The 25156-nt window shown below is 41.9% G+C and overlaps 1 protein-coding gene across 11 annotated transcripts in view; it reads right to left on the bottom strand.

Annotated features, from left to right (window-relative positions):
• LOC130906762 (NACHT, LRR and PYD domains-containing protein 12-like) overlaps positions 1-22357 on the bottom strand; it is a 50830-nt gene extending 28473 nt beyond the window's left edge. For 6 of the 11 annotated variants that reach the window (XM_057821885.1, XM_057822144.1, XM_057821965.1 and 3 more), the window contains exons 1-5: positions 22334-22357; positions 20571-20655; positions 18564-18743; positions 18209-18391; positions 8588-10532 (exon numbers count right to left, since the gene is read on the bottom strand). In XM_057821885.1, coding sequence (XP_057677868.1) covers positions 8588-10532; positions 18209-18272 — 2009 coding nt within the window. In that variant the 5' untranslated portion in view covers positions 18273-18391; positions 18564-18743; positions 20571-20655; positions 22334-22357. Of the gene's footprint in view, positions 1-8587; positions 10533-18208; positions 18392-18563; positions 18744-19637; positions 20053-20570; positions 20710-22333 lie in introns of those variants that run through there. The other 5 variants (XM_057821636.1, XM_057821479.1, XM_057821556.1 and 2 more) reach the window with 5 other exon arrangements.
• Positions 22358-25156: the final 2799 nt, after the last annotated feature.

Genomic DNA, 25156 nt, shown 5'->3' with positions numbered 1-25156 from the left:
TGGCGGTTCCTTTGTGAATTTTAATTTCTGATAACGTGAGTGCTCCGTCAGTGTGCTAATACCTACTGCCTGCTGAGAGGTGCGGAATTGTCAATTCTGGTTAAAGTCATGTTTGCAGTGATTGCCTCAAAAGGTTGTGAAACAAAATGCAGTAATAAAGGTGTACAATCATTTTTGTCCAGGCATACTAATAAACACATTTCTACATTTTTTTTTCATTTCTCTGTTCTCGTGATGATCACGGGTGAAATAGTATGTTTGGTTTGTAATGTAAACTCTCAAAACTTTAAGCTTCTTTTTAGGTCATCCAGAATGCACCCAGCCTCACACAACTGTCGGCATTTGTACGTTCCTCGAAATGCTGTGTCAATGCAGAGAAAGATGTAAGTTTGTGTCACAAATGAGGACATTGATCTGTTAGACATGTCGAGAGAAAAAGTTTTCTCGGGTCGCATTACAACTCCACCCACAGCAACCTGCCCGGTAATAGACACAGAAAGAAAAAGTTATTTCATGCAGTTTGAATTTAAGCCCCTCCTGCCCCGGCATGTGCATAAAAATAACCTGTATACTCGTCGTAATTTGAATCTTTCTGGTCCATTTACGTTCCAAGTTTCAAGGTTAATTTCAAGTAGGGTAAAGTAAGGGTAAGTAAACTTAGTTAATACGACATATAAAACTGTGTGCCATCACTGCTAGTTTTGGGACATTGTCTGCAAAATAAATGATCCCCCCCCTGCAGGTTAGCTAGCCAACATAATGCACATTGTAATTTAGCAACTGTAGTGCACAAGAAGGGAACACTTCATCTAGTGCAGTTTTGCCTGGCTATTTTCCAGGTTTTCTTATTATTTTTCTTACCTCTAAGTCAAATAAGTCAAGAAATATACATTTATAAGAAGTATATATGTGCAGAGCATGGTCTACTGCTATTAATTTATGAATGCAGCCGACCCATATTAATCTTCATTTTGCATTTTAATAGTTACATTCATCAAGTGTAACAAGTGTTTAGAAGTATAGCACATAGCACATTATAATTGGTGGTAAAGGCCAATATAACTGAAGCAATGAATCCTAATTATTTTCTTTTGTCCTTAAACTAGATGCCCAAACAACCAGCAGTAGACAGGGACTCAGTTTTTGCAGTTCTCTGCTCATTCAAGGAGGCCATACTTCAAACTGGCAACATAGCCACTCCAAATGCCACTGTTTGGATGGAACTTAGTAAGGAGCTGGGCGGGAAAATGTCGGCAAAGTCTCTTTACACCTTTGTTAAAACAGACAGACACAACATCTTGTCAGCTTTGGGATTCAGTCATCATGAAACTGATCCTCAAACAAGTGATGACGACACAAGCTCTGAATTGGATGACCTTTACCCTGAAAGGTCATTTCAGCTTCAAGTGCCTTTTGATGAGTGGAGGAAATTTATTCCAGAAGAGGCTGTATACAGAAATAAGTACTGTCAAACCCAAAAAAGAAAATATACAATTTTGAAGCCTGGCACCTGGACCCACATTATAAATGAACAAATCTGGAAAGCAGTAAAAAGTCCTTGCACCTTTATTTTTAAAAGAGCTAAGGTGTATCCTTTGGCAACAAATAATTATATTGACATCAGAGGATACTGCAAGGAGTGTCATGGTCTTCTCAACCTCAATTGTGACAGAGAGCCCAAAATCAACAGTCCAATGATGCTCAACTGTTACATTAAGAACAGTGATGACTCCCTGCACACTGGCAACTCAAAGCGGTTCATGTCTGGGCAGTTGCGTTCCCAGATTGCCACAGAACTTGTGGAGGGCAGGATGGAACCGCATGTATGGCGGGCATCACAGGCAGAGAAACTGATGAACTTTGGAGATCCTGAGCCGAGTCATCTACCAAATTTGGCCACCCTGCGCAAGGCAAAACAAGAGAAAAACGATATGGCATTAGGTGACAAAAATCCCATTTTGTCATTGCAATTAATGAAGTACAGTGCGCCTCACACTGGTAGCATTAAAGACATTGGACTGGACAAGTTTTTCTGTCACTACTGGAGTCAAACGCAAATGCACGTGTACAAGACACTACACAAAAAATCTCACCCAACAGTATGTTTTGATGCTACTGGCTCAGTAGTTAAAAAATTGGTGAGACCGAATGGCTCTTCTGGCCACATCTTCCTTTATCAAGGTGTTATGACAGGGCATGACAGCTCGAGTGTACCAGTGGTGCAGATGCTGTCAGAGAAGCATGATGTTTGTGCGATCACACAATGGCTAAAGGAATGGATTCATGCTGGAGCACCTGTTCCAAAAGAGGTTGTGAGCGATTTTTCTCTAGCCATTCTTGGAGCTCTAGTCAAGGCTTTCACCCCTCATCCTGATTTGAAGACTTACATCAATGAATGCTTTAAAGTATTGCTTGGCAATCAACCTGCAAAGCTGCCCCCATGTTTTGTCAGGGTAGATGTTGCACACTGCATCAAGATGATCTGCCGGTGGGACTGCCTGAAAAATAAAAGATACCGTGTTAAAGATTTCTTTGTGAGGTCATTAGCACAGCTTGTCAAGTCACAAAGTTTGGAGCACGCAAAAAAACTTCTAAGTGCCATCACTATTGTGGCACTTAGTGAATACGAAGGGAATGACAGTTCTGGAGCCCCTCTCCCATCAGAAAGGTGCAAGATGTACCTGAAATCTCAAATTGCTGAAGAACTTGTCAGCTCCCAAGTTGAAGAGGTTGTGGGACAAGAACCACTGGATGCGCATAGTCATCAGATCCATACAGATGCCAGACAGTGGGTGACAGAAATATGTGAAGAGAGCAGGTCACTTGCCAAGGCTGATGGGGACAGAGATAACATCCATTTCCTCCCTGAGATTATTGCCCACGTAATAAGACTTGGATGCTACTTACCACTTTGGACAGGAATAATGGTCCCTCTCTTCCAAAGCACCAGCATCACTGCAAGTTCCGCTGCTGTTGAAGCAGAGTTCAACCTCATAAAAAATGGGCTTTTCAAGCACGAGAGCCTGCCTCTTCGTGTTGACCGCTTCATTTCTCGTCATCTGTCCTTTATTGAGGGGAACATGAGAATTTGCGCTGCTAAACAAAAATTTGAAAAGGCTGACAGTGATGAAAACAAAAACAAAAATGATGATCACCCCAGTAATGAGTCTGACGCTGCTGCCCACAAAAAGATGGATGAGAATGAGGTTGAAAATTGGAGAGGTCTCGTGGTTCCACCCAAAAAAAGGAAGCTGAGTTCCTATCTCTCGCCATGTTCTGAATGGCTCCATGTGGATCCATCTGTAGGACGCAAAAAAGTTAAGGTGCCAGTGTTAAAGAATGGGAACCACCAACAGCCTGTGAAAGTTGGCAAATTCAAAATCTCTGTCCTAAATACATGTGCATTTGATGCGCTTTTCCAAAGTTTATGTTGTGCTTTTTGTGACAGCGTTTCTTTTGAAAATGCTGTTCGCAGCCCTGAATGTGACAACCAATTCTTCAGCCTTGTGAAAACGGTTACTACACGGGGTGTCACCCAGCAAGTGTACTCACAGAGAGCAGAACTATTGAGAGAAATCTTCAAATCTGTCCACCTGACCTCCGGTGCTCTCCAAGTAGATGCAAATTGCCACATTTCCACTCTGATTGGAAGAGCCATGAAAAATCTTCCAAGTGTTTTCCTGAAAAAACAATGTTCCTCACAGTTATGTGATCTCAGCACACAGGTGACAAGGGAAGTTCCCCTTGTGTGTACCGACATCGCCATGCTGCAGACCTGTGGCATGGCTCATCTTCAGGCAGCTGTTGAAGCAGGACTCAGCCTTCCCGACTCCACCTGCCTCAGGTCAATCCCAAAAACATCTCAATGCACATCTGCATTTGAAAAACAAGGCAAAATTACAGAAGCGGGTCTATGTTCAGGGAATGTTTGCCACAGCTACAGTATGGGAGCATTTGTGTGGATTGACACCGACTTTGGCAGCAGTACTGCAGAAGTTGCCTTGCTGGAATTTCCCTCCAGTCTGGTGCTGCAAGAGAACACCTTTACTTTGAGAGCAGTCATAGCATTTCAAAGAGGCTTGACCCAGGATTCTCTTGGACATTATGTGGCATTCTGCAGGAGGGCTGCATGTTCATGGGAGATGTACGATGACCTTGGAAGTGGAGTGAAAGCAAAGTCAGATAACATAAAGGTCACCCCACATGCTTTGTTTTATACTAAGCAGTGACTGTTTGATATTGACATTGATCTGGTGTATATAGTTGATTGTTTAATTGTTACAGTGTATATAGTTTGATATGTTTTAAGCAGTGAATGTTTAATATTGACATTGATCTGGTGTATATAGTTGTTTAATTGTTAAAGTGTATATAGTTTGATATGTTTTAAGCAGTGAATGTTTGATCTTGACATTAATCTGGTGTATATAGTTGATTGTTTAATTGTTACAGTGTATATAGTTTATGTTTTAAGCAGTGAATGTTTAATATTGACATTGATCTGGTGTATATAGTTGTTTAATTGTTAAAGTGTATATAGTTTGATATGTTTTAAGCAGTGAATGTTTGATCTTGACATTAATCTGGTGTATATAGTTGATTGTTTAATTGTTACAGTGTATATAGTTTATGTTTTAAGCAGTGAATGTTTAATATTGACATTGATCTGGTGTATATAGTTGTTTAATTGTTAAAGTGTATATAGTTTGATATGTTTTAAGCAGTGAATGTTTGATCTTGACATTGATCTGGTGTATATAGTTGATTGTTTAATTGTTACAGTGTATACAGTTTATGTTTTAAGCAGTGAATGTTTGATATTGACATTGATCTGGTGTATATAGTTGATTGTTCAATTGTTAAAATGTATATAGTTTGATATATATATATATATTTTTTAACAAAACTAATTGTTAAATGTTAAATAAAAGTTATTATTTCAAGTTTCCTTTTAACTGTTGCGATGCATATGGTTCTTTAAGTTTCTTCTACAGGCACTCATCAATTTAATACTGCGGTGACCGCAGTTTAATTGCACATGCATTAATTTTTGGAGGAATTAGAATGTTCTTTTTGTGACGAATCTGACTGTACTCACCGAATGTTACGATTTGCAGCAAGCTCGCCCCAAAACAGTGGCATATCCTGACTATTGAGAATGTCAAATGGGCAGAATTTTTTTTTTAAGAAAACAAAAAAACCTATAGTCAATTCCAGGTTATAAACCTGTGATGAAAAAAAAAACAACAAAAGCAATTGACTGTGTGTAGTTGGACGAGACAAACCTTATGCGACGGCACCAAAACAAATGAAGGCTGCGTCAGGAGTATGTGTTGGTGACGTGACCACTACAGCATAAAAAATGTATATCGATTAAGAAAACATTTGTTTGTGGTTGCGACACCAATATCTATTAAAACGAAGCAGTGCAAACCAAAAATTATAGTTTTTAACGGGACAAATGAAAGATAACATTTCCGGGTAAAGTAGGAGTGGAGGGGGTGGGTCAATTGAACTCTTGATGACCGAAAAAAAAAGTTGAGCACCGTCTTCATTACAAAAAAAAAAAAACAATGTTTAATAACTGCAAAAGGATGATGGCACAAACGAAACTTTTTGCAGCATAATCCAGCACTAACGACGAAGAAAGAAATGGCATCATCGCCGTTCCATTCCGCCGCAGATGGGGGGCTGCGCGTGACGTCATCACTACACGTTATTATGAATATCTCAAAAACCGTGGCAGTTCAAACAAAACTTTTTTCAGCACAAACCAGCACTAACGACGAAGAAAAAAATGGCATCATCGCCGTTCCATTCCGCCGCAGATGGGGGGCTGCGCGTGACGTCATCACTATACATTTTTATGAATATCTCGAAAACCGTAGCAGTTCAAACAAAACTTTTTTCAGCACAAACCAGCACTAACGACGAAGAAAAAAATGGCATCATCGCCGTTCCATTCCGCCGCAGATGGGGGGCTGCGCGTGACGTCATCACTATACATTTTTATGAATATCTCGAAAACCGTAGCAGTTCAAACAAAACTTTTTTCAGCACAATCCAGCACTAACGAGGCAGAATCAAATGACACCACCGGGGTTCCATTCCGCCACAGATGGGGGGCTGGGTGAACTCTGGATGACCTAAAAAACAATGTTTAATAACTGCAAAACGATGATGGCACAAACGAAACTTTTTGCAGCACAAACCAGCACAATCATAGCACAAACGATTGACATAATTTTTATATAAATTTGCGTCTGATGGGGGGCTGCGCGTGACGTCATCACTATACATTTTTATGAATATCTCGAAAACCGTAGCAGTTCAAACAAAACTTTTTTCAGCACAATCCAGCACTAACGAGGCAGAATCAAATGACACCACCGGGGTTCCATTCCGCCACAGATGGGGGGCTGGGTGAACTCTGGATGACCTAAAAAACAATGTTTAATAACTGCAAAACGATGATGGCACAAACGAAACTTTTTGCAGCACAAACCAGCACAATCATAGCACAAACGATTGACATAATTTTTATATAAATTTGCGTCTGATGGGGGGCCAACTTCACGGAGGTTCCACAGGCACAGCTGTGTTTGCTCAAGATTTGAGCAAGAACAAAAATAATTGCTATACAAAAAAAAAAAACACAAAAAAACCCACTTCTAAATAGAATTTAAAAATATTTACTGCACGACTTTTTTTTTTTTTTTGGAGGGGGCAAAAAGCTCAAGTAAGATTTCGCCATTTTCAGCCATTGTCACAACTCTAGTCTACATGTCATGCCTTTGTGTTAAAAACACATTAAGTTAATAACTATAAATATTGTTGTGTCACGCTTTCATCAGGAAAAACATTGGGAGTGACACCTGTCCTTTCCCAGCGAACGTGCATTTTTGGTTAGGGCAAGATTATCTGTCGCAATCAGCGATCTTTGACGCTATTCTTTTTCGCTTCATTCAAGCTTGTTTCTCAGTGACCGTGAGATTTATAACCATGACGAAGTTGCTCTCCCAAATAAGACTAGGCTAACATTTTCTTTGTAAGTTTTGAGTTGGTTTGTATTTTGAATTTGAAAGGAAAATGTGCATTTTATTTTTCATGGTCTTCATGAAAATGATTTCCTCACATTCTGTTGTGTTTGTGCTAATGAAGCTACTCACAAGTGTAAAAATACATGTACAACGTTTTAAATGTATTCATTTTGTATATATCAGTTACCATGATTTGAGGTGTCCATAAATTCACGAAAAGTACGCCTTGTGTTTGGAGTGTTTCTTTTTTGGTTCACTGGCTCTCTAGCAGAATAGCGTCACTGACACACATGGCAACAACCGGAGAGGGAGGGTGAGCACACTTCTGGCTAAACTTTTGGGACATGTAAAATAGCCAATACCGTACTACGGTATGACGGAAAATTTTAGTAGTTTTGAAACCGTGATGTTTTCATACCACGGTAAACCTTGAAACCGGTAACCGGCACATGTCTATTTGTGACGTCTTCATCAGATCCTTTTTCTTAAATCTAGACAAATAATGTTTTCTCCATCTTGTTTTGAGTGACTAGTTAATAGACTAGATTATTCCACTTACTTGAAGGAAATATTACCATTTGTTTTAATTAAGCTCCTCGTACATCTAACAAGTTGGTCATTTTTCACCTAAATCAAGAAAAACATGTTTTCAAACAATGTTTTGAACTATACCTATTCTTGAATAAAGAACATTTCTGACAAACACGTTTTTTAGGATTAAATCTAATCATGTATTGCTTTAAATAAGGCTGTTAAACTTATTTTCAGCTCTTTTTCTTATTTCAAGAAATCTAAGTGAGTGAAATGTACTTGAAGCGCTGTCAGATAGTTTCACTTATTTCCAATAGATTTACACTGAAAACATGGGTATTGAACTGGTTTTAAGGAGGTGTGCTTTTGCAGTGTAGTATTGTTATACAGTATATGCATATTAGGAATGGCTTACTTGTAAAGGCATTTTTGTGCAACATGGGTATCTACTTTGTAAGTCATTGTTGCCAAAAGTTTACCATTATACAATGTCAGACAATCTGTCGCGATTTAGATGTTGGAATGTTCTACTTGTTCACATTTGATGTTGAAAAAACGAGCAAAAAAATTCTATTTTTACACATTATTATTTGTTCTTGTATATACTTTAAAAGTTTACATAGACCATTTAATAGAATTATTGGCTTGACATTATCGATCATCGTCTGGGACGAGGAGGAAATTGTCGGTTATTGCTTGAAAAATGTATTATCCTACATCGCTAGTTGAAAGGACCGGAAGGACTGTTTCTATTAGTCTTTGTTAGCAAACCTAAGTGCTCCCAAAAAATGTACAAACACGTCTTTGGGAGTGAATGCGTTCATTTGCTTTCTCTTTCAGATTATTTGTTGGATTCTGTGATATGCAATTGTTTTCAGATTCTTTTTCTTTTTGCCTGTTTTGTGATTTGCAGTTGTTTTGTTTTGTTGAGTCATCATGTTTTGTGACTTGTTGCACTTGTTTTTGGATTTGCCATTGTGCTTTTGGATCTTTCCCACTTCATAAAGACCACGCACTTTGATTTTTCAGACGCCTTGACCACCACCAACAGCTTCTCGAGCCCCAAAGGCGATGGGGCGTATTTCCGCAGTTTAAAGGACTTCATGTTTTCGTCGTCTGTCAGTAAGTAGAAGGCCAAGGCTGACCACATGTCATTTGGCATGTTGTTCCAGTCTATACGGTGTGAACTATTTCTCTTTATCTGAAACTCCTTCAGCAAAGAGTCGTCCTTCAGCTCCTTTAAGCAGTAGAACAAGTTGATGTTCTTCTCTGGAGTGTTTTGTTTTATCCGCTCCTTGATCAACTTGACAGTCTTTGACTTGCTTCGTCTGCAGTCCTGAGGAGCTTTCAGCAGTTCCCCCACTAGTTTCTGGTTGCACGCCAAGGAAAGGCCAAAGAGGAAGCGGATGAACAAGTCCAAGTTTCCTTCACTCTCCGAGGCTTTCTGGAGAGCTGACCGGTGAACCTCATTGATTTTCCAACCCCCTTCATCTTCTGTATCTTCTTCAGATTCTTTTTCTCCATCGTCTGATCCTGTTTCTTCTGATTCTTTTTCTCCATCTTCTGATTCTGTTTCTTCTGATTTTTCTTCTTCTTCTTGGAAGACACACTCCAGTGCCTGCTCTGAATCAGCCAGTATGTTCTTGTTGTCGTGAAAGAGGCATATCATCACGTGAAATGCGGCCAAATACTCCTGGATGCTCAGATGGACGAACTGAAACATCTTGCCCTGTTGGTTTCTTCTGAGCGGACGGACCTCCTCAAAAACCTCGGTGAATATTCCGGAGTGTTTTGCGGCTTGGCTGTAATCAAATCCGCTTTTCGCCAGGTCCTCCTCGTAAAAGATCTGTTGCTTACTCATGGTGTGGTCAAACGCCAGCTTTGCTAGCGGTTTCACGTAATCGGCGGACTCGGTCGTCTGTCGCTCCTTGGACTTGTCCAGCTGGTTAAAAACATGCTCCGAGTACATGTCCGTCAGCGTTGCGGGAAGCTCTTCCTCCTTCCCTTTGTCCAAATGATCCTGAAGAACTGTGGCGGTGAGCCAGCAGAAGATGGGCAGGTGGCACATGATAAGGATGGTGCGAGTTTTTCGGATGTGCTTAATGACACGCTCCTCATTTGGGAACTTTTTCCTGAAGTACTCCAGCCTCCTGGAATCGCTGAATCCTCTCACCTCTGTTCTGCCGTCAATGAGGTCGGACGGGATATCGCGGGCCGTCGCGGGCCGCGTGGTGATCCAGACCCGGGCGCACGGAAGCAGGTTCCTCTTGATGAGGTGTGCCAGGAGTATCTCCAGCGGGTAGGCCTCTGTCACGTCTATGTCTACTTTCGTCTCATTCTTCAAGTCCATTTTGAACTTGCACTCGTCCAGTCCGTCCAAGACAAACAAGATCTTGATCGGGCTGCTTTCGTAGTCCCGTATCCCGGATTTCTGCAGTTCGTCTAATATAATGTTCAGGGTCTCCTCGCTCATGTGCCTGCTCTCACAGACATAGCATCGGATGAGCTTGGCCAGCGTAAAGTTTTTCCCTTCGTCGGTGTTCAACTCGCGGAAGGTGAAGGGAAATATGAAGTGCACGTCCTGGTTGGCATTCCCGCTGGCCCAGTCGCACACTAACTTTTGAACCAGGAAGGTTTTCCCGATTCCCGCAAAGCCGACGGTGAGCAGCGTGCGTATCGGTCGCGGCTGCCCGTCATGGCTTTTGAAGATGTCGCATGGCAGAATAGACTTCTTGGCCGCCGCGGCACGCGTCTCCATCTGAAGGACCTCGTGTCGCTCGTCGGGCCTGATGTCGGCCCCGCAGGTGATGACCAGCTCCGTGTAGACGTTTGCCAGAGGCTGCTGCTGCCAGCGCTCTGTGTTGCCCTCAGGAACAAAGCTGTATAAACTATGCAGCTTTTTTTGCAGGTCTGCCTTCAATCTGTCAATCTGTTCATCATCATGGATGGAGAAGACGGCGCCTGCAAGAAAGCAGCGGTGAGCTGTTATGGACAAAAAACAACAACCTTGCAAACAACCCCGGGGCACACAGCCACCAGAGACATAGATGTTACAACTTGAAAGAAACATTTTTGATGAAAGTTCATCAGCTAAGTCTACTTTGCTTTTGTGAAATATGAGTTTAAGAAGTTAAACAGATTATTTTTTTAGGAGCTTTACATGCATGCTTTACAAGACAAACAGGCTTTCCAAATGTCTTTGGCTTTGATCAAAACTGATATAGCTCCGATTGTCTGCCAGGGCAGAAGGAGCACCCGGGGGAGCATTTGAGAATGGAGGCTCAACTAAATCAGTACAACCTGAGGTTCATGCAGAAGACCTCATCAAAAGAAAATGTTGGTAGACAAGTTATATAAAGTATTTGATAATAGAAACCATTAACATAAAAAAAATAGACAACATTAGCTTGGCTAGTGCCAAATCCAAAGGAGAATGGCAGGAACATAACATTTAACTAACTTTCACGGTATCCACAGGTACACTGATTTAAATAAATAAATAAATAAAAAATGCTTGGAAACACTTGGATTGGTCAAAAAAAATCCACAAAATAGACCAGATCCTAGAACAATATGTCTATATGCTGCCATAGCAGATTCATGGCGCATTAAGCCCCCGAACTATTTAGAATTTGTGCCTTTTACCCTGGAAACCCCCATTTACAGACGTTGCAAAACTGCTTTTGTTTCAACCCAGCCATAAAAAGAAGGTAAGTAATTATATTTATTAAACAAAATGTCTGTCATTTTTAGCTTAGAATCATTAATTGATGCCTAATATTTCGTTTAAAAAAAGAAAGAAAAACGACTTTAAAAAATTATTCACTCGCATATTTGAATCTTTTAAACAAATGACGTCACAATGAAAAAAAATGGCGTCTGTAAAAAAGTCACGAATATCTACCTCATAACTATCGATTAATTGTATTTTTTTGTTACTGTCACATTTTCCCCAATATGTTAGATGATAAATGATCGATCCAAACAAAAGAAAAATTGGAAAAAAACAATGTTTAAAAGGGTAAATATATAAAAACCAACATCTCGACCTTTCCTTGATGTCTGAGATTTCTGCATTGGGACCCTCGGTATATTACCATGTTAACCCATAAAATCCCCCCAAAATCCGGCTATGGCCATTCACATCTGTATCTTGTCACTCGATGACACATGCTACATGGAGTTTTTCGACGAAACAAGGTAAGTACGCGATAATATCTGGTTGAAATCATGGCGTCTTTAATTCTGCTCTCGTGTGCACTCGCCTCCAGTTAGGGTTTTGCATTTGCATTTTTTTTTTTTTTAAATGCCCTCCTGTTCAAAATATTTCTTCCTCCAGAAAATTGAGATTTTAAGCTTTCCAGTGATGTATCACATATGCATGTAGGACAATTTTGAAATTTGGTCAAATTGGGAGAGCAGAACTTCAAGTAACCTGTGTGTTTTCCGCCAGATACAACATTTATTAGTATTATTATTTTACTGTATGTTATGAACTCACGTTTATATGTTCACTTGTTTGCATTATGTAGCCTTTTGTCTTTAGTCAATGCAATAATGCATTCGCATTCTGGATAGTTTGAACATATACCATCTGGTGTCACAGAAGTAAGCCCAGTTATTTTAAAACTTTGAAGAAGACAAAGGAGTCACAAGACTCTCCTTAGTCGACTCAAGTCTTTGATCATCAAATAGGGGAAATCAGATAACCCCCGGAACTGTTAAACAATTTCTTTGAATGATTCAAGTAAATGCCCAATAAATTGGAGTCAGACTCTGAAATGTCTGTGCATCCTTCATTAAGGCTTCGTCTACACTAGGACTGATCTCCAGGGTATTTTTCCAACTATTTTATACCTCTCCACACTTACGTTTAAGGTGCATTTCAGGCCCCCCCTCCCCCTTTCTGCAAGGTTGGCCTGTAAATGACCTTGTTCATTATTTTACATATTTGTAATTCATTTCCATTTTGAGAGTTCATGCTTTTATTTTGAAAGGGCAAAGGAAAGGCAGAATGCCGCAAAATGCAGCAACTGCTGAAAAAACTAAGGAAGTAGGCAAAAACGGCGCGCTAAAGAGAAGGCATAGACGTGCGTTGCTGTCACGGTGAAAATAAGAGCCAATGCAAAGTTTTAAACTGCTAAAAGTACTTAGCGCCTGGTTGGTGAGGGAACAAGGTTCGTATTCAGGGTTTCATTTTGTAAATATGTTCATTATATTTCGCTAAGTGTAAAATTTGTAGTCTGTCTGAGTGCAGTATTGCGGTTCATTTTTTGTACACCAGAGGGTGCTGTCGCCCTACTAAATAATGATGTTTCAATGACAATGGGCCTATAAATGCCATCAGTATTATGAGTAATAATTGAAAGGTTTATTTTATGTTATGGTTTAATTTATGTTATAGAAAAATATATCAATAAGGTTTAAACGGAAAAAGGTAAAAAGTTATTGTTAATTTTTAATTGTGTTTTTTTTTTATTTGTGTACACCGTAGCTCTTACGGTGGGTTTACATCTAGGACGGAATAAAGGCTGTAAACCATCAGTTTAAGAGACCATCTTTCCAATCGGGACGCTACATGGCCGGCATTTGCGCAAACTACGCATGCGGAGAAAGGAGCAGCCTCATATGTTACTTCATTGTCCACGCGGTTTACCTACGAACCGGAAACTCATTACTCTACGGCGGGAAATTTCGAAATGACTACACATTCTAGACCAGAGGTCGGGAACTCCGTTTTGTGATCACAGTTTTTTCGTGAATACATTTGAAAGCACGACACGGGAGATAGAGCGAAGGAAGAGCATGCTCGGTTTTATGAGCAGTCACCGGGTTGTGACTGAAATGAATCTTTAGAACACAACAGAAGCCTGATATCGTTACTTGGGATTTTACTACCGATGCTCACTTGCACACTCCCAAGTAGGAAAATAACAAACAGAAAAGTATGGTGTGGCGCTGCATATGCTTCCTGGAAGCCGCAACCAGGAGTGCTCGTGCATAACAGTGGCGGCAGTTTTGACAGGCGGAAATGTCATGAAAAAACTGATCGTGTACCTCTGTGCCTGGGGGTACCACGCAGTTCACTTTTCGTGGTTTCATTTCCCCCGACGCATTTTTATATACTTTACTCTGGTTCGGTCGGCATTGAGCTGGGAGGGGCCAGCCACGCAGCTGACTGAACGCGGTAGACGAGCTCTGTCATAAAACGCTGTTTACGTGCCGCACTAAAAGACGTCATTTCCTTAGTATCCCATTGTTGTACGGAGACAGCAGTCCATATTAAGCCGAGGGTAATATTACCCGCCTACATTATCCGTGTGACAACTTATACGGACGAGTGGTGTACTAGTGTGGCCGACATGCCGCATAGTCTAATTACACGTTTAAGGCCACTATCCGTCTTAATGTAGACGTAGCCTCAAGCTTTTGTTTCTTGTTTGACCGCACCTTGAGACTCTCAGTATTTCAGACTGACTTATTGACTTGAGCTCGTCAATCATTTGAGTAACGTGACGCACAACAGGAACGACAGGTTCATCTTCATTCCTGTTGGAACTCCCTTGTCGCATTGTTTGCTACATTTGTGGCAGAAATTGACTACCGGTACTTTGGTACCAAAAATGACTAGTTTTGATGATATAGAAAATACTCTACCTGACAATATACAGTATAGGCCAAAGTTTTGGACACACCTCATCCTTTGTGAGTTTATTTTAATGTTTATTTAAATTGTGTGTTATCATTTTAAATTAAATTGTAAATGCCCACCCCTGAAATAGAATCTGGGTAAAGTATTGCCCTTCCCTACCCCCCGGTCAAAATGGATCGGACGTCTGGCAGCCCATGAGTGGTATGCTACTTTTTCAAATTCTCCAATGACTCGTGCATTTACATACTCAACCAATTATTTTATTCAAAAAATAAGGAAACGCATGGCAAGCGCCACTGAGGTGAGTCACACTTCTGAAGACAACAGGAAGTTGTGTTAACTGCTACTGAAACCTTGTCTCTCTAAAAAGAAGAAGAAAAGGAACGGAGTATTTAAGCACACAATCGTAATCACACACGACAGGAGGCTAACTGACTAAAGGAGCTAACTACGGGCAAACTTTGGAACGACTAGCGCCGTTCCTTTCAGTTCAAGAGAAAAGTAACCCAGCCAGCCTCGTCACGTCAACTCTTCCAGAGTGTGCGGGTAACGACTTGTCTCAGTGCCCTCGTGTTGTGTCGATCACGAACGAATTGCTTAGAGGAACAGGACCGAACTAATCACCTTCTGCACTGATTCATTCTAAAGGAAGTTGGGTCTTGCGTGGGAGGGTGTTGAGACGCTAGCTACAACGTCTGACATCGCGCACGACCAGACAGACGCCAGCCTCATCGTTAGCAGGGGAGGGAGCGGAAACAGAAGGAGAGCATCTGTCAATCACTTCCACATGTGGCCAATAAGCAGCCAGCGTGCAGGCAGGGGCAAAACTGAGTTATGTCACTTGCCATTCACTTACCACATTTTTCGGACTATAAGTCACAGTTTTTTTCATATTTTGGCTGGTGGTGCGACTTATACTCAGGAGCGATTTATGTGTGAAATTATTAACACATTATGATATAATTTCATGTGTTATTTTGGTGTGTTGGAGTGACACTGATGATATATAGTATCTGAATAACTTAATAGCTATGGGCACGTCCGTACGGAGCCCCCTGGGTGCCAGGATCGAAAAAGTAAAAAAAATCATAGCTAATCTGTACCCACAGATTAGTAAACTGTACCCACAGTTTAGCAATCTGTTTGCCTGGTACACCAGACTCACCGCTGTTCCAGCTATTGAGTCTGGCCACCATTCACGCGGATACAATTTCCAGGGCGGAGCAAGCCACAGCAAACAGACAGCGGAGTGGACCAATCAGCGACGGGCAGACGTGACGTTAGTAAAATGACGAGGGACTTGCGCACGGAAGTAAACATACAAAGAGAGCGGAGTTTCTTCAACATGGCTAGCGCTAGACAGACTGTTGTCAATGACTCGCGTCGATGTGTTTTTGGTCATTTAAAACGGATTTTTACCGTGGATTGGAACATATTCTCGGCTCTACCGTTCACCATCTGTGTCGGAGACGACTTTCGACACGCAAGAGTGACATTGCTCGTTAAGAACACGTCACGCAAATAAACAAATCTGATTTGTCGATTGATTTTGTACCTGCTCTAGAGGCCGTTAATGGGCTGGTTCCCAGACTATACTCTCAGTGTTTGAAAAATACAGGGAGAATAGTCTGGCAGAGCCAGGCAAGCAATCTGTACCTACAGTTTACTAAACTGTACCCACAGATTACTAAACTGTACTCACAGTTTACTAAACTGTGCCCACAGTTTACTAATCTGTACCCACAGTTTAGCAATGACCCGGAAACAGTAGTTACCAATGTTTGGCGGGGACTCCGAGCCCAAACGCCGAGGGACCGGCCGAGCAAGCATCCGCACCATTTGTCCTCGGCGAACAAAGGGGTTTTAAAAGGTAACTATTGCACGTTTTCTTTGGTAGCCGTCTTTCAGGTGTCATCAATCAATACGGCATGTTGTGTTTGCACATTTTCTGTGCTGCTGTCGTGTCCGTGCGTGCTTAATTCAAGTAGTGTTCATTTGTTAGCTATTTTTAGTAGCCGCATTAGGAGCGACCGGATAAAAGTAGCCTTAAGTGTTGCTATTCACCATCGGTGCTTTCAAAGATTGTTTTTAATATTCTCTCGCTGCAGTCACACTATCAACCATACTATCATACATACCATACACACTATCAGATTAGCTATGATTTTTTTTATTTTTTCTATCCTGGCACCCAGGGGTACAGTTTAGTAATCTGTGGGTACAGTTAGTAATCTGTGGGTACAGTTTAGTAAACTGTGGGTACAGATTAGTAATCTGTGGGTACAAATTGCTAAACTGTGGGTACAGTTTACTAATCTGTGGGTACAGTTTAGAAATCTGTGGGTACAGATTAGTAAAACTGTGGGTACAGATTAGCTATGATTTTTCATATTTTCTATCCTGGCACCCAGGGGGCTCCGTACGTTCGCGTTCTGGCTTTGGCAATGTGTGTTCAATTGTAGTATTGACATTTTTTATATTGAAATGCATGCTTTTAGTTTGTGGTGCTTTCACGCCCAAGTGGAGACGTACTCGCACTTGTTTGCGCGAAGAAGAGCGCTCACACGCCAGAAGAAGACGGACAGCTACGAAGCATCTGAGCGTGTGAGCGAGAGAGAGAGAGAAAAACCCGGCTGCGAACCTATGTTCATTGTTTATGCATGTAAAATATCTCTACAGAGGCAACGCCTGTGTGTATCATGTTTTCTGTTGTTGTTGTGTGTTTTCCACCCGCGATCGGACACTTACAGCCAGTTGTGTGATTGTTTGAACGATGTGCTAATGCTAGCGAATGCATGCTAACCATTTGTGTCAGTGCTGTAATATCAGCTAATTATCATTTATTTACGGTGATGTGAACCTGTTTGGTATCGAGGACGAAATTGATTTGTAATATTTCTATTTTTAGTTTCGCTCTTCAAATGATGTCATAACGACAGCCAAAATGAAGACAGCCAATTATACGGGGGTCCAGCATAGTCATTTGGGAGTTTAGCTCGCTGTTTAGCCAGGACCGAGCCGTAGCATCCTGGTGAGGACAGTATATTCGCATTTCGTTGTTCATGCATCATGTCACATTATCATACTGTACACTTATTCAGCATGTTGTTCTCAATAGTATTTTTATATTAAATTGCCTTTCAAGATGACATACAGTATCTGTTCTATGTGTTGGATTTTATCAAGTCAATTTCCCCCCAAAATGCGACTTATACTCCGGTGCGACTTATATATGTTTTTTTCCTCTTCGTTGGGCATCTTATGGCTTGTGCGACTTATAGTCTGAAAAATACGGTACTCGGTCCAGACAGAGATTGCTGCACACGACGCGTAACTTGACTTCCCAGTCTTGCAGTGAACAGGTCAAAAACTGAAAGGAAAGGGCTTTGTCACATATTCTTTAATGTGGAACCTATCATATGCTACTCAAACGCACAAAAACACCACGCAAACATAGTGAGCAATGTTTAGTGTACTACTTTTCTCAATTTAACTCGAGACTACATATGACAACTTACTTTCAACTTTTATTAATGTTTAAAACTCTTTCGCCAGTAGCTACAAGGCGAGCATAAGCTAAGCTACGGATACGTCATGGCAGCGCCGGGGAAAGAGAGCTGTCAGTCAATGGAGACTTCGCGGCATCGATATTTACCTAATTTGTGTACAGGAAAAATGAATAACCCTAAGAATTTTGCTTTTGGTACACCCCTATTAATAATATACGATGCTATTAGTATCATCATTGCCAAAATTCTTACCAAATAAAAACTGAAAGTTTAAAGTCCGCTCTTTTGAGTAATTGTGTGTAATGGTAATAGTAACAGTATGTAAATTAATTAACTTTTACAGCGCTTTAAAGATGTCAAGTGATTGATAGGGCCAGCATAGGATTCACAGAAGTTAGGTAGTACCTGTGTTTATCTCTACGGAGTCAGTAACAATGACACAACCAATCAGTAACAGTTGACAGCAATTCACCTACCATTATCTCTCTTTCTTTTTTCTTCCGTTGCCGTTACAGCTCCAAAAGGATGACTCCTCTTCATTTTTTCAACCAGAAAAGTTGGAAAGTCATATACATAGGAATGGTTGTAATTCACATCCTCTTCCGGGTATGTATCCCTCTGTGAAACTCCATTGAGTTTATATGGACCACCAGGATCTACTAGGGGAAAAAAAACATTCCATTTTCAAAAGGTATGAAGATGAATAATTTCAACAAGGCAATATGTTGTCTTGCTAAAGGTATACATATTTCGAATGGCACCAATGTAATGAACATTTTTAGATGAGGTGGGAATGGGAGCTAAGTAACGCTAATAATGCTACCAACCTACCTGTGTATAAAGCCTATCCAGTGTGTTTGTGTCCAATCCTAATTCATTTTTTGCTTCAACATAAATTGAATCTTCCTAATTGTAATGCCTTCTTGGGAAACTGTAACAGGTTACATTTGTTTGGGAAACTAACAGGTCCTAGACATGGATACTCGTTTGCCAGTTGATGTTGATTCGTGTCTGAAAATACAGGAATGGACAAAAGAAATGCGTTGTTGCAAGAATCATCCAATAGTAGTTTTCAAAAACAGAGGTTTGAATGGAAGGGTGTATCACCTGAACCAACACAAATGAAGGTTACTATAAGTCAATACAGATTTAATTTGCATTGATCATTTAGCCCGGGGGTCGGCAACCTGTGTTTTGAGAGCCACATGCGACTCTTCAGCGCTGCCCTAGTGGCTCTCTGGAGCGTTTCAAAAATGTTTGAAAATGGAATAAGATGGGGGAGGGAAATATACATTTTGTTTTAGCATGGTTTCTCTAGGAGGACAAACATGACACAAACAATCTTAACATTTTCCAACGCTGTAAAACAGTGTACAATAATTATTAAATTTCAACATTTTTGTCAACGAAGATTTGCATCATAGCCTGCTACGCACGCTTCTATCAGCAGGGCGGCTGTGGTAAACGAACCGGCGGCTCTATGATGTGACATGGATTCCAAAGAGGAAAAGAAATTGCCGAATCAATTGCATTCATTCATTGATTCATTCATTCATCGTCCAAATGATAGGTTACGCATTGTTCCGGGGCAGACCGTGCAAACCGGATGCGCTCGAAATCATTAAGTTGGACATTAAATAGGAGAACACGCAGGAGGAGGAAGAGAAACCATATTAACTCATTCACACCCATCCATGTTTCCTTATAGTGACGTCACGCACACAATATGCTAGATTTCCGGCATCTCGGGGGAGGGTCCTTTTAGCTTGACAATCGACCTAATTTCTATCATTTTATTGGTGTTGCGATGTGTGTAATTACACGAAGTGGCATGATATGAATTCAAAAGGCATGCGTTGATGGATAAATGATGGAATATTAGTATTTCCCCAGGTTTTGTCGTACCCTTTAACTGAGCACTAGAGGCAGCAACAGCGTTTCTTTCTGCCTGCTGTCTTGAGTCATCCTTCCTCCTTGTTAACATGTGAGCGAGGTGACCGTCGATCGAATATCTGTTAACGACAGCTTTTCATGGCTTATCGTTACTTAATAACTGTTGAAGGACTGGAAGTTGTCCTCCCCCAGCTCCATCAGCGTTTTCAACAGCAACTCCTTACGCTCGGTGTCCAGAGGCATCCGTCCACCTTGTAAACGCTTGAGCGAGATGACCGTTGATCGGGTATCTACGGACGACAACCTATTGTAACTTTAGCTAGTAAACCATTTGAGTCACGCGACGCAAAGCCTGGACGTCACGTCAATCTTTTTCATTTACGTTGGAATTCCCTTGTTGCTTTGTTAGCTATGTTGTGGCACTAAATTACTTGTTTTGATATTGAAAATACCAGATAATATAGTTAAAGACATAATAAACCAGATTCGGTCTAAATTGTCTTTTTCAAAGAGCCAAGATTTCAAACAATCAAATAATAGCTGGCAACAAGGAAATGCATTCCAAGTGTCATTGAGGCGAGTTGCCACTTCTTCAAACCACAAGGAGTTGCCGAACCTGCTTAAGCACCCATGTCTTTCTAAAAAAGAAGAAAAACTCCAATGTCAGTAAACGAGCGTCGAAAATTCCGTCGTACGCTAACTATAATGAGGTATTTCAAGCCAAAAGACATTTCGGTTTTGGACACAAAATGTACTGTATGTCTTAAAAGATATTTTTGTGTTTCCCGTTACGCACATGATAGAATTGCTGCGCGATAAATTAAACAGTCGGCTAACTTAACAAAGGAGCAAATTATATTAAAAAAAAAAAACAACTTTAAAGCAAACAAACTTGCGACTCTTTTTTTTGTTTGTAATTTTCTTTTCAGTATAAGAGAAACTTACGAAGCCTTGTTTTCACCTCGTCGCCTCCCGTCTGAGTGATGACTTGTCTGTCCGGTCCCCCGAGACAGGGCACACTGGGTGTGACCTAGTGACGAGATTTGTCGTTCACTTGAGCAAACGAATCCATTCCGGTTCGTTCAGTAAAAAGATTCGTTCAAACAAATCGTTCAACGAATCGTTCGCCCCCCTCATCTCCCTCCCCGCCCAAACGAATCGTTCGGTTACTGAACGGGAAGTGACGTTGCCGAACGAATCACCAAAGACCGCTTCGCAGTATAACTGAACGGGAAGTGACATTGCTTGGTCCCTCCCTCTCTTCCACATTGACCACTCGTCGTAGTTTCAGAAATGAGTGACAGGCGGTATCATTCTGCTTTCACAGACAGCCTCGTCTCCCTCCTGCTGCTGCAAAAGCGAGGGAGAACTTCCGCGTCGTCTGTCCTAGTTCTATGGGCTCAAAGTCATGGCTCGTGCTTGCATTTCGATTTAGGACACGGTTAAACATTTTCCTTTTGTGAGGGGAGTAGGGGGCGGGGGCGCACGGACTTTCTTTAGCAGGTTCTTGATCACACATACAATCACATATACAGCATGTTTGCTGTCACGAAAATAAAAATACATCGAAAGTTTAATTTCTGAATATGGAACGACCAACACATCATATTTACATCTCGCTCTGTTGTATTTTTGTTTTTTAGTATTAAGATGATCGTGTTGAATTTTTGCACTGGTATTAATAAATAAAATAATCCGGTCAGCTCCCCTGTCGTCCCCGCATCTCAGATCGTCAAATGCTGACGAGAAATAATTGTTTGCTCTTTACGATGTCGCCTTTCTACTCTCATTAGTCTGTTAAGAAAAATGTAGACATATTGCGACATCTCCCGTGTCTGCGTGCGTTGTTTTGGGCGCTTGAGTAGCACATGATGGACGGATTGACATAATTTGTCAAACCAACCAACACCCGACACGCTGACACGAAAAAAAAAAAAAAAAACACTCGGGAAAAAATTGACATGTATATACAGTTTCATTGCAAATCAGTATTATGGTGATCATACTAAATATTTTTTTCTGTGCACATATGAGGTAAATATCGCTGCCATGAAGCCTCCATATAGTGACAGTTCTCTGCCCGCTTCACTGCCGTCACGCGACCGCAGCTCAGCTTTTGCTTGCCTCGTAGCTACCCGTGTTTTAAATTACTGTAAATTTGATAGTATGTCGTCATAGGCAGTCACGAGTTTGTTGAGAAAAGTACTACTCTAAACAATGCTCGCTAGATTTGTGTGGTGTTTTTGTCTGTTTGAGCAGCATTTGATAGGCTCCACGTTAACAAATATGTGACAAAGTCATTTCCTTTCATTTTCTGATTCATTCACCGCATAGTCATTACTGGAAAATCAAGTTAGCAGCAAGCTAGGTCAGGAACCGGAGGACCGAGTCACTGAACGGGAAGTGACAAAACTCAGTCTTGCCCCCCTGCCTGCACGCTGGCTGCTTATTGGCCACACGTGGACGTGAGTGACAAACGCCCTGATTCTGTTTCCGGTCCCTCCCCTGCCCGCGATGAGGCTGGCGTCTGATTGGTCGTGTGCGATGTCAGAAGACGCTGCCGCTTGCTCAACGCCCTCCCACGCAGCGAACAAGCACCACCTTCATAGAACGAATCAGTGCAGATGATGATTAGTTCGGTCTCGTTCACCAAAACAATTCGTTCAAAAAGAACGAATCGTTCGCGACCGATACAACACTAGTGTGACCTTCGGTGACACCCAAAACACCCGTGTGTGCATTATTGCCACCAGTGTTTCCAGATTGGGCGGTTTTGTGCCCAGTTGGTCTATTTTTAAAGACTGGGGGCGGGAGAAAAACTTTAAACCATTGTTGTTTTCAACAAAAATGAAAGTAACAAAAATATTTCGTTGACAAACAATTTTTTTCATGATGATGACGTGTCAAGATAAAAACGTGTCTGTTACGTAGCGCTGGGAATCGGACCCCAAAGCAGACAAGGGAAAATTCCGTTATTATTTAAAAAGGTTTATTTTCAGGGAAGCGTCGAGGCTCGTTGGAGCACACGTGCACGTCGTGTGGTCGCTGGCAGGCGTAGACGTGATATCAGGCAACGGTGCAAGTCAGGGAGCAGGCATGAGGAATCCTGGGACGGAACAAAGGTCAGATTAGCCGGGAGTATATATGTCGGTAAATACCTGAGTGCTGGACGTGACTGACGGGAATGCCGAAAGAGTTGGTCTGGCGACGAGCGGCAACGACGTTCAGGCTTTTGTAGGCAGCTGATGTTAATGGCTGGCACCTGTCGCCGCTTCCCCCCGTCTGGTCTCCAGCCTGCAATCAAGGAGCCCTAACAGTGTCTTGGTGGAGGGAGCCGCGCCGAACGATGCGATCTGTCTTCTTCGTCTAGGTCAAGACTCGTGCCCGCGTGTAACCTCCCTCCTGATTCCTTCAAGAGCGTGCGCTGGCAGCTGAAGCTGCTAGCTTGGGCTTTTGGCTTAGTGGTCAGCACGCTCGCCTTGATGGATGTGTCGTGCAGTGCGGTTAGGACTCCTGGCCTAGATGAGGGGGACGGATTGCGTCATGCGGCGTGGCTCCATGCAGACCAGTTACATTGGTGCCGCGACCCGGATCGGCAGTAAAGGTTTCGAGGGGAGCACGCGTGTCTGTTGTGTGCTGCGCCATAGACTTCATAACATATGGGCGGGACACGGGAATCGGGGCAGAATATCAGGGGGCTTATTTAAAAAAGAAAACTTAAAATTCAAATATTTTCAAAACCAAAGCTGCTACCGACCTAAAACCAAAACAGGCACCTACCTTAAACATATAGGAGTCTCCTTAAGCAGTGGAATCAGAAAATTCAAAGTTTTTCCCTAATAAAATCCAGATTAATTATTTTTTAAGTACATAAGTATAACAAAACTTAAAATGGCTATAAAATCCTCAGATTGTAAACTAAATGTACAAAAATCACCAAATGCAGAGATAATCATCTATATTTTCACGATCAATAGCAATATTTAACATATAAGCTTTTGCCCAAAATAGCAACTTAATTTTTATTCAGTTCAAATTTGACATAAGTTTTCAAGAGCTAATAAATTACTCAATGTCCACATCAAAAACGTAATACTTAAGGAATGCATGCCGAATCAATTATCAATAATATTCAAATAAATTATAAATTCTATATACAATCACAACTTATTATTTGATGAATTCCGATGTTACTCTTGAGTCATGGGTAGAGATGGCCGTTTGAGAACAGCTCAGCTCTCCTGTGTCCAGCTCTCCCCTGTCCACCAGCTTGACCAGGACGTCGAACATCACGGATTTTATGATATAAAATCGTCGTCTCGCCCACCCGGGCGGTATGGTCTCTCCTTTCAAGCTCTATGATGTAAAATCGTCGTCTCGCCTAGCCTGGTACTCCAGACTCACCGCTGTTCCAGCTATTGAGTCTGGCCACCATTAAGCGGATAAAATTTCCAGGGCGGAGCAAGCCACAGCAAACAGACAGCGGAGTGGACCAATCAGCGACGGGCGGGAAGAGGGACTTGCGTGCGGAAGTAAACATACTAGGAGAGCGGCGTTTATTCAACATGGCTAGCGCGAGACAGACTGTTGTCAATGACTTGTGTCAATGTGTTTTTTGGTAATTTAAAACTCATTTTACCGTTGATTGGAACATATTCTCGGCTCTCTTCTCCTCCTGTTCGCCATCTGTGTTGTTGTGAACTGTGGAGATGACTTCCGACGCGGAAGAGTGACGTTGCTCGTTAAGACACGTCACGCAAATAAACGAATCTGATTTGTCGATTGATTTTGTACTGGGCCGAGAGGCCGTTAATGGGCTGGGTCCCAGACTATACTCTCAGTGTTTGAAAAACACAGGGAGAACAGTCTGGCCGTGCCAGGCAACGTCTCACCCACCCGGGCGGTATGGTCTCTCCTTTCAAGCTCGGGTCCTCTACCAGAGGCCTGGGAGCTTGAGGGTTCTGCGCAGGATCTTAGCTGTCCCTAGGATTGGGCTCTTTTGAACAGAGATGTCGGACGTTGTTCCTGGTATCTGTTGGAGCCATGCACCCAGCTCTGGGGTTACTGCCCCTAGTGTCCAGATCACTACTGGCACCACTCTTGCCTTCACTCCCCACATTTTCTCCAACTCTTCCTTCAACCGTTGATATTTCTCCAGCTTTTCGTGTTCTTTTTTCCTGATGTTGCCATCGCTCGGGATGTCTACATCTATCACTACTGCTGTCTTCTGATGTTTATCCACCACCACTATGTCAGGCTGGTTAGCCATCACCAGTTTGTCTGTCTGGATCTGGAAGTCCCACAGGATCTTGGCTCGTTTGTTCTCGAGCACCTTTGGAGGTGTCGCCCACCTTGACTCCGGGGTCGCCAGTCCGTACTCGGCACAGATGTTCCTGTACACTATGCCTGCTACCTGGTTATGTCGTTCCATGTATGCCTTGCCTGCCAGCATTTTTCACCCTCCAGTGATGTGCTGGACAGTATTAGGGGCCTCTTTGCATAGCCTTCCCGCTATATGCCTATACCTCAGT

This window comes from Corythoichthys intestinalis, chromosome 1 (genome assembly GCF_030265065.1).
Source record: "Corythoichthys intestinalis isolate RoL2023-P3 chromosome 1, ASM3026506v1, whole genome shotgun sequence".
Classification (NCBI taxonomy): Eukaryota; Metazoa; Chordata; class Actinopteri; order Syngnathiformes; family Syngnathidae; genus Corythoichthys; species Corythoichthys intestinalis.
Note: the sequence above shows the minus strand (reverse complement) of the source record. Positions and strands in the feature narration are given on the sequence as shown.